We start from the raw sequence: 10,278 nt of genomic DNA, 5'->3' as shown, positions 1-10,278 counted from the left end.
GTGTATATATATATATATATATATATATATATATATTGCAAAAAATTATCTGTCCTAAATATCAGTAATTTGTCAAGTTTGTCAGATATAACGGCCCTTGATCAAGCAAATCAAATGGGTATTTCAGAGCTTGTACCTTAGGCAACAAGGAACATTAAATAAAAACAAAGATTTAGAAAATATAAGTAAATCCAAAGGACATGAAATTGATAAGTTCTTGATGTAATGGGGAACTAATTACTCCAATCATGAATCATGACTGCACTTACCTGGAATAACTTGGTCTGTGAGTTGCACAGTAGTAAACTTCCACACAACTCCCAATTGCTTTGCCGACCAAACCAAACATGTTTGAACACCAACAAAGAATGCTCCATGTATATTTGGCACCGTAAAGAGAACTAACAAAAGAGGAAAAGATGGGCGCTTGTTCAAACAAGCTAGCTAGTAAGTGTAGGTTGAACATTCTCACATACATCTCATCTAGATTAAAAATTCTTCTTAATTAACAGGTTACCAAGTAGATCAAACAATGTATGAAAACAAGAAACAGATTAAAGACCAATGCACTGTGCAGAAGCAAAGCATAACAACTGAAACAGGATGAGATGGACCTTTTGAAGCGCAGCAACAAGATGGGTGCTGGTTTCTTCGATCAACCGAAACTGGTCATGCATGCTTAACCCAACTCAGGACCAAAAGCACTCGATAAGCCACATCACAATTGCCCAAAGTCCTCCCTGGGTCGACGCGCCTGCCACCAACTTCGATCCCAAAGCCCCGTCGCTTCGCATAGCTACTACTTTCAGAAGGCGCGCCTTGACAACCCATCCTCTAATTCACTGTAGGAATTTCCATTGATATATACATTTCCCTCATTCATCCGCTTTAAATTTGTAATTTTCGTTTCATCAAAAAAACGAAGATGATAAGTCCCAAGACGCGCTTGTTAGCGCGTGTCGGAAACGTGGCCAACCTGGACTCGCGTCTATTAAACGCATCGGGCACCGTTTTGTTGTTTTCTTCTAAAATTCTCGCAACGCTTACTGAAGATTTTCGCGGTGATTCTCTATTGACGATCCGACGTCGTTTCTGATTCCTGTCAATCGAATTGGCGAGTTAGGGTTTCTTGACCATTTCTCTGATCTCCATGGCAAAATCTGGCAAATCAAACTGTTCCGATCGCCGGAACAAATACCTGAAGCCCAATCTGGGTGGTGGCCGGAAATCGGGTGCTGGGAAATTGGCTACTCAACTCCATGGTTTGGCGCTGGGAGACAAAACCCCTCCCTCGCCGCCTAAGTCACCAAAGAGCCCGATCCCTAACCCTGCATCACCTCCTACTCCTGATGCACCCATGAGGCTCGTTCGCCGGCCACCGTCTCGCCTCCGTGGCGCGGATTTGCGACAGGTTACCGCTCTTCTTTTTCATACTCAGATTTCTCTTTGCAATTTTAAACCTTCTAATAAACTTTTCTTCTTTGAGGAAGAGGTGTCCAGGCGCGACAGTTGTTTAGTGGGTTAACCCTTGATTCTTGATTGCTGCTTTAGTTTCTTGATTGTGTTGTGCATGGAGAATGAAGTAAGATTAATGTTTTTGGGTAGTTTTGTTTATTGGTCATAAGTGGATTGGGGATCAAAGTATCTTGGTGTTGTTGTGGTCTGGGTAGGGAGTATGCAATTAGTTGTTCTTGGGGAATGAAAATAATGAGACGAAAAAGAAAAAGAAAAAATGAAGTTTTAGTTATTTGTGTTTATTTTAGGTGATTTGAGTTTCACTGTGTTGTTGTTATCTGTGTAGGTAGTAGGAAGTATCGCTAGTCTTATAGGAATTAGGATCACGACTTTCTAACAGCAATGTCTGTGTGAAAAGTGGTTGTCAGTGTTTTTCTCTTTGGCCATGGTCGTAATTGGCAGTTGTTGATTGCAGGCTTTTGATTGATGAGTGTAAACCATTCCGCTGTTGGTTGAGCTAGTTTACTATCTGTTATATATCGATCATCTTTTTTAAAGTATGGAGTGCATGCTTAAAAGTTCAGGCTTCTCTCCAACCTATAGGTGAGTTCTGTTTCTCTTTTCGTATTACTTCTAGACATTGTATATAGCTGAAATTCACTACTATTCTGCATTTTTGTCCCATGGTAATGCTTTGTTCCCTCTTAATATTAAAGGAATTGCTGATACAAGATTCTTTTGGGTAATGCTTTCATGTTTAAGCCTAGGACATTATGCAGATAAGGTTGTGGTTACTATGAAGCCAGTAATGCTGTGAATGCAAAACTTGCTAGAAATGTTGTGCAGCTTAGTACTTCTGGTGTATCACGGCATGACTAGTGTTTCATTGGAGGGGATTCTCTGCCATGCTTGAAGTGGGTCAAGTGATGGAGGCACAGCTTTGGGGCCTTCTAAAAGGATTGGGTTATTGAAGTAGGATTTTGCTACATGGAACCGAACAAGCTTGTAGACAAAGTGGGCGACTGGAATGATAGTTAGAAGTGGTCTCTTAGATTTTAGTGACTTTAAGGTTAATTAGTCGTAGTGATTTTGTAGCTAGTTAGAAGCTTTTATAAATTTATATGATGTGATGAATAAGTTTTTGTCTCTCAATGAATTCTTTTTATACACTCTTGATCAGCCAAAGTAGTAACTTGTGCAGCGTGTTTAGCTGGGGACCATTATATCCATTATTCATAAGTTCAACAGGCAAGTTTAAACACACTTCGATATTTGAAAAAATGAATCTCATAAGCGCAAAAACGCAAACACAAAACAAAAAGAAAATTTCCTTGTACACCATGTGGCAGAGCTCTATAGGAACTCCCAAAGCACATTATTTTAGCAACTAGAGTGAGCAACGCAGAAAGTTAATCCATTTGTGTTTGGTGTAATATTGATGTTGCTCAGCGCTATAAATAACCAGATCTCTTCTTGAATATCAAGTACACATGTTCAACAAATACAGGTCAATATGCAACAAGCTAGCCAAAGAAACCTTGTATATTTGATTATAGCCAAATCATAATTATTTCCCATTCGGCCCTAAATGCATTTTTCATTCAAGTAATGTTGATGTTGCTCACTGCTATAAATAACCAGATCTTGAATCTCTAAGTACATGTTCAACAAATACAGTTCAATGTGCAAGAAGATAGCCCAAGGAAACGCTTGTGATTAATTGGATAAAACATAATCAAATACACTTATTCAGCGTCTATGAATTAAATTGTATTATACATAAGTACACAAAAATATAGAAAATAACCTTAAAAATTGGAAACCAAACAAAAACAAAAATATATTACATGGATATCAGTCTCTAACCAACTTTATCTCTCACTGGTCCTCTATTCAAGAATTGGTATGGAGGTTGCAAAATGAGTTAGTCTTCATCAGAGTCAGCGAATGTAATCTTTTTAGCCTTCGGAGCATCCACCGAAATTTCTCTGAAGTGAGCCCCATAAAGTTTGGACTCCTGCATTTCAACATTCCAAAAGGAACACATGATTATAATTTATGCAGCAGGCACAATAAAAGAAGGAAGAAAATTAAAGAGAACCAATACAAACCTTTTTCTTTACATGAGTGCCAAATTTCAACAAGTCAGATGGCACATTTTGCCCAGCTTCCCTAAGAACATTGACTAGCTCCCCAGCAAGTCCCTGAAATAGTCCCATCAATACATTAGACCACATTAAGATAATAGCTTGACTTAGAATCTTCTTCAAAAATAACATAACAACCTTTAAGATATAAATATATTTGGTGTTACCTTGTTGTGATGTGTGAAAAAGGTATGAGCAACACCCTTCTTACCGGCCCGTCCAGTGCGCCCGATTCTGTGGACGTAATCCTCAGTAGTGAGTGGAAAACTATAGTTAATCACTACCTCAACATCTGGGATATCCAATCCTCGAGCAGCCACATCAGTAGCTATCTGCAAGTGTATGTTTTAGATGAGATTTACCACTCTTCAGGGTGTTACAAAAATAGCTATAGACAGTTTATCATAATGTCGGCAAACAAACGGATCCATATAATCAAACCGCAGGTTGCTCTCTGAAAAAAAAAATGTAATGATCGTTGCTCCTGTACATTTAACATGTCAAAGGTGCTTTTCTATATAGAGTTAAGAAATAAAACTTAAGAAATCATTAAGCAGATCAGTACCCTCCCAAACTTTCACTAAAGTACAGTAATATCCCCTTAGTATGTTGTTTTTTTTTTTTTTTTTTTTTTTGTATAATCCCCTTAGTATGTGTTTACATTTACTTTTCTTCTTCCCTTTTTGTTCACATTCGGTTCACAAATGTTGAGATATCATTAAGTGTTCAGAATTCCCCTCAAAAAGAAGGATCCCCTTATACATGTGGGGCTCGCCCCAATGTGAACCAATGATCAACTGGTCCAATTTTTAGATCCTCTCCAGGAGAAAATAAAACCACAAAAATAAATACCAACCAAATAGAAATGATTGAGTCAACTAACTAATAATAAAAAGACATGATCAACAATTAAACCTCATATAGATGACTAAAGAGATCAATTTGGCTGGCTTTCGTGTACTTAAAGAACCTTAAAAGGAGACCTAAAAATAAATGGTGAACACATTTGCAGGTGAAACAAACAGTGTGCTTTAAGCAAAATTATGAAACTGAGATTGCTACCAGGACCGAAATTGTCATTAGTGTTTATCCTAACTGATGTTACTTCAGGTTGGCAATAATATAAGGTATCCTGTTTTTCTGTTGGCTGAATGAACCAAGATTGCTGTACATTAGGAAACTGAATTTTAATGATTGGGATTCCATCAATTGTGGTCTGTGAGGTTACCAAGCATAAAAAAATTTGAAGTTATTTATAGACAATTTCAAGCTGAAACTTGATCACAGGGGAGAGGAGTGGACCAACTGTCAACTTACTTGCCCTCTTTTAAGTGCACAAAAAGTAAATCAAAACAACAATAGCACTTGTCTACGCCAACATACCATTAAGGGACAGCTTCCCTGCTTGAATAAAGATAGTGCCTGTGTGCGCTGATTTTGTGCTTTATCACCATGTATAGAACAGACCTTCCAACCCCTGGAAACAGCAATCAGTAAAACCATCAGTACCTTTCTTGTTTTAAATTCAGCAGCTTACAGCAAAGCCTTAATTGCACATATGCCAGCATGTTAATATAATTATCTACAGATGTCCAGAGCTTACCCTCTTTGCAGCATATTCTCAACACGAGTAGCTTCCATTTTGTACAAGACAAAAACCAAAACTCTATTCCTGGACATAGTAAAACATCAGTATTAGCAGGATGTAGCACCACCAGATATATAACACATCATCAATAAATCTAATAAGTATGAATGGAGATCAAGTGTATGACATAAACATTGATATACAAACAAACCAAGTGGAATCTACCCACACAGACAAAGATAGCATTGACTTGCAAAATACATACTGAAGTTACAACTTTTGAATATTCAAATTGCAAATGACATTTTGCTTTTGTAATTGTTGAAATTACAACTGCAAAATGTGACTTTGAAAAGATAAAGCATAACTGGAGCTCAATGAAAAAGACATCAAGAGTCATATATAGCGTATCAGTTCATACCCTTTGGATTTGTGGTACTTTTCCAGCAAAGCAGCCAAACGGGCATCACGAGATCGATCATCCAAGACCTACGAACATGAGAAAGATGTTAATTAGTGCACATGTATTTGATTAACATTAACAGTAACATAGGCTTCAGAGGTGTTGAGAAGTTTTACCTCGACTATCTGCAGGACATCATGGTTGGCAGCTAAATCCTCGGAACCAACAACCACCTGAAACAATTTTATTAGCTGCTATATGATGTGTATAAGAAACTGTGTCAAGGTCATGAGATCTCAGATATCACACCTTAACTGGATTAGGATCCATGAACTCCTGAGCTAACTGATGAACTGACGGAGGCCATGTCGCACTGAACATTACCATTTGGCGAGCTGCAGAGTCAAGAGAAGTCTATCAGTAGAATGCAAAAGCCTGAGAAAAATAAGAATTGCACGCCCTGCATTCAATATATTTGGAGCAAACATAATACATTCCCCAGTCCTTATTTAAGGTTTAGAGTTTAAATTGGATGTGTTTTTCAAGATTATCATGTCATCATTCAAACTACTCAGTGTACTCTTATGTAACAATTGAGAACAGACTGGGGGTAAAAGCCACTGCTTCTCATTTCACATTAGTAAAGTACCACTGTTATTCAATTCATTATGTTGTTATCTTTTCCCACAATATCTATGGCTTGAGAAGAACCACAAATAACAAAATCAATAGATCAATTAATATCTTGTAACTCAGAAGACAGGTTCACTGCACATAGCCTGAGAACTAAAATATGTACCCTAAACCTTAAATGGAGCAATTGGAAAAGAAAAACAAGCAGTCATCTGGATGGGGGTGGGATAAAGAATATCATATCGGGGGGTTGGGTGGTAAATTCTACAACCTGTTTATGTAGACGAACGGAAATTAATAAAAAGAAATGAAAGATGAGAAAGATATCACACAAGAACACTATGGTAAAGTATGGCTTACCCGAGCTTGTCTGTCCCAGTATATAGCGGACTTCAGGTTCAAATCCCATGTCAAGCATTCTATCTGCTTCATCAAGGACCTACAGAATAATAATGGTTAAAAAAAATGGCACCAAAACTATAGTTGACAGAATGAATTTATCAAGCAACAAAAGAAGTTGCAGATGCAAAGTACTGCCTGCTAGCATAAAAATGTCATGTACTACTATTATTACATTCTAAAAGCATCTTCGCAAAAAAAAAAATTATACAAAACCACATGGGGTTTGGAAGCCCTGACATTGCAATCACAAGCAAAACATATCAAGAATGTTCCTCAATCTAGATACCAAGATGAGCATTCCGATGGGAAAACCAGAAAATTTTTACAAAAATTCATTCCCAGACTAACTCTTTAAAAAGTGGCACCATTTATTCCAAAATCATGTTCACGGTGATATTCTACCCCTACAATGTGAAGGCTTTCATACATACTAAACTTACAGTGTACTATTGATTTCACTAGACTTCTAGCAGAATGCACTAGTAGATAGTCAGTCAATTTCTGATGCTGCAAGATCTGAATAATAAGACTATAGCTCACCCCAAAGACCGTAGGTAAGATTCCTATCAACACAAAAACTTATCATTCTGCTTTGTTCTAAAATGGGACAGTTGCATAATAGGTGAAAAGTAAAATGATCTCAGGCTGTTCCCTACAAAAAGACATTAACACCATTCCAAGATAGGTAAAATAAATTGTTATACTGGGCACTTGACATAACAATAAACTTGACTTTCTTTTACAGAAACTGATATGCAATCATAAAATCAAATCAATTACACAGAACCCAGCAACATTAGTCACGATAAGTAAAGGTCGGCATGTGATTTAAGCTATAAGATGCAGCTAGTAGATGTGAGAACCAAGACACGATAATTAAGAAACAAGTCGCACCACAGATTCTCTGTATACTTACCGCAAAAGATACTTCCTGAAGGCAACACAAACCCATTTCAATGAGATCCTTCAAACGACCAGGTGTTCCAATAACGATGTCCTAGAACACACAGAAAACTTATGAAATGAACTGTTGAAACAAAGTATACAGTATAATCTTTACATAAAACATGGACGCAAACAAGCAGAAAATTTCAAGCTTTGAGAACATCAAGTACAGGACCAAATGTAAAGTGAAAACCCCCCACACCCACCCAAATGGCAACAATTAACTAATTCACAGTTTCACCAAAATAAATGTCATAGATGTTAACTAATCATGCAAATAGAAAAAAAGACCAGGATTACAGTTAAAAGATTCTGATCCAGAGCCCAGCTCTGTCATCATAGAAGGCTTCGGGGTCAGAAGGTTACTAACCCATTCCAGTGCCAATTGTAGAACAATGTGACTATATAGAGGAAGAAAAAGAATAACTAATTGATGGATAAAATTGAATTAACTAGAAAGAAAAATGAAATATCTTACCACACCAGATTTCAGAGAAGATATTTGAGGTCCTTTAGATGTTCCTCCGTACAAACAAACTGATTCCACACCACAAGGTTTCCCAGCCTCAACTAGTACATCTGAAATCTGCCACCAGAATATAAGATGGTGATTGCTATCTCTTTCATAGAAGCCTCAAATAATGCAGTGAACAGAACATCCAAGCAGAATGAAAAAGGAAAATATGTAAGAACAACAAAATTATCAGCACAACCAACACGTTAACAAATCAACTTCACTTAATTGTAGGTTACACATTGTTGTATGACATATAAAAACAACATACTTGCGCCTACTCATGACAGATATTCTTTTCTATTAAAAAAAGACTTCCTATCATTAACATAAATGATCTGCATGTTTATCAAGAAGCATACATATGACACTTTCATGATTTTTATAGATTACGGTTATTTTACAATCAACTGATGGGGTCGCTGCCTACATTAATCAATAAGCACACAAGGAAATATTGGGTGCTTGTGTATTCATGTCTAGATTTTTGGTGGATGCCGTGATAGACACCACCCGACCTTTGGTAAAACTTGACAGAACACTTGTGTCAGTGGCCCCTTCCATTCTTAAATTATTAAGACACAAGAATACATAGATATGGCATAAAAGTAGCATCTCATCCCTATTGGTTTCTAACAAGCATCAACCGGAAATAAAGGTTGTCTTGTGTTGCTTATATTTTCTAGTAAAAGCTGATGCATGTTCTATTATAATGGGGACATCTGCACTGTACCAAAGCATGTGAAAATCACTGTATACTCCCCATACATCATATATGTGACTAGCATTCATCTTACTTTTCTGATAGTCATCTAACTTTATCCAAAAAGCACAAGAGACATAGGACTGACTTGTTCATTTACTTACTACGTTCTTTCAGACAGTTAACTAACCTTATCGAAAGTCTTAAACCCCAATGGTAAGGCGAAACTACCCAAACTTTCAATTTACACAGAAAAGGAATTAAAAACAACAAACCAACAACATTTCCGAAAAGAAAACACATCTCTGGGTCTAGGAAAAACATACCTGTTGAGCCAGCTCCCTGGTAGGTGCGAGCACGAGACAAAGAGGATACCGGCCCCTCGAAAATTTACCATTCCTCTTATTCAACACCTGATTAATCGCCGGTATCCCAAACGCCAAAGTCTTACCTGCACACAATCAAAATAAACCTTTAGCAAACAAAACATCTCAAACTCCAAAACATTAAATCCGAAACCACAACAGCTCACCTGACCCGGTTTTCGCAATCCCGATAAAATCACGACCATCCAACAAGAACGGCCACGCCCGGGACTGAATCGGCGACGGCTTCTTGAAATTCACACAGCACTGTAAGACCTCACTCGGAAGCTTCGACTCCGCAAACGAATCCAACGGCTTGTACTTAGCCTCATCAGCGTCTTTCCCAGTAACCATCACAACCGCGTCGGTGGAATTGCTCTCTTCCACCATCACAGCTCCATTTCTCTTCGGCTCTTCTTCTTCATTCGATTTCTTATGCTTCTTCTTCTTGGAATCCGAGTTTTGTTCCACGGATTTTCGTTTGGGAGGGCTGAGCTGGTCTTCGTCTTCTTGTTGTTCTCTGTGTTTGTTTTTCTTCTTCTTTTTCTTCTCGGCTTTGGCTTCGCGGTGGTTGGTGGCTTCTTGGGCTTCTGGGTCGGTGAGAGATGAGGGGTCTTTGAGCTTGCGACCCATTGTTGAAGCCCGAAGCGAGGTGAGAGGTGATAGCTGCGGAAGAAAAGGGAGGAGAGAGGTTTAAGGTTGAAGAAGAATGGCGGGATTTATTCTAGGGTTTTGGCCTCCTCCTTTATGTGTGGCTCCTGTGTTAAATTATGAATGTGTCTTTGTAATTTGTCAGAGTAAACGGTAAAAATTTTGTAATTTGTAAGAAACTACAAAAGAAAAGTGAAGTTAAATTCTCCGGTATCTCCTTTTTCCACTTTTTTCTCGTTTATCAATAAATAATGATTACAATTAACTGATAAATGTAGGCTGTAGAGGCTATATCAAATAAAAAAATAACGGAGAGAACATGATATTCTGACAGATTGGTTACGATGATTCTTTAGAGGGTAAACTATCTCTCTGCTGCCTGGTGTCATTCTGGAGGTGGTGAAGGTTATTTTGAACTCTTTTCCTCATGAGACGACTTTGCATTTATGTTGAGATTGTAATTTCACTACAA

The 10,278-nt window shown here is 37.8% G+C and overlaps 1 protein-coding gene and 1 non-coding gene across 2 annotated transcripts; one reads left to right on the top strand and one right to left on the bottom strand.

Annotated features, from left to right (window-relative positions):
* Positions 1-1,021: 1,021 nt before the first annotated feature.
* On the top strand, positions 1,022-2,557 carry LOC101312542. Its single transcript, XR_184729.1, has 2 exons — positions 1,022-1,411; positions 1,931-2,557. It is a non-coding gene; the product is annotated as an uncharacterized LOC101312542 (transcript).
* A 586-nt stretch (positions 2,558-3,143) lies between these two features.
* Positions 3,144-9,888, bottom strand: LOC101312256 (DEAD-box ATP-dependent RNA helicase 5-like). The gene is made up of 13 exons (XM_004300125.1): positions 9,323-9,888; positions 9,117-9,241; positions 8,052-8,159; positions 7,545-7,625; positions 6,587-6,665; positions 5,903-5,988; positions 5,770-5,826; positions 5,612-5,679; positions 5,206-5,274; positions 4,986-5,079; positions 3,770-3,934; positions 3,567-3,659; positions 3,144-3,472 (listed from the first exon to the last, which is right to left on the bottom strand). The coding sequence occupies exons 1-13, from the start codon at positions 9,786-9,788 to the stop codon at positions 3,380-3,382; spliced, it is 1,584 nt and encodes a 527-aa protein (XP_004300173.1). The 5' UTR covers positions 9,789-9,888; the 3' UTR covers positions 3,144-3,379.
* Between the last annotated feature and the right edge of the window lie 390 nt (positions 9,889-10,278).

This window comes from Fragaria vesca, linkage group LG5 (assembly GCF_000184155.1).
Source record: "Fragaria vesca subsp. vesca linkage group LG5, FraVesHawaii_1.0, whole genome shotgun sequence".
NCBI classification, from domain to species: domain Eukaryota; kingdom Viridiplantae; phylum Streptophyta; class Magnoliopsida; order Rosales; family Rosaceae; genus Fragaria; species Fragaria vesca.
Note: the sequence above shows the minus strand (reverse complement) of the source record. Positions and strands in the feature narration are given on the sequence as shown.

Bases quoted from the DNA above. Each gene is read 5' to 3' on its own strand.
- LOC101312256 (XM_004300125.1), bottom strand. From the start codon at position 9,788: ATGGGTCGCAAGCTCAAAGACCCCTCATCTCTCACCGACCCAGAAGCC. The intron at 5,080-5,205 runs GTAAGCTCTGGA...TGCTGTTTCCAG, and splicing joins GAGAATATGCTGCAAAGAGG to GGGTTGGAAGGTCTGTTCTA. The intron at 3,473-3,566 runs GTTTGTATTGGT...GTTGAAATGCAG, and splicing joins GCACTCATGTAAAGAAAAAG to GAGTCCAAACTTTATGGGGC.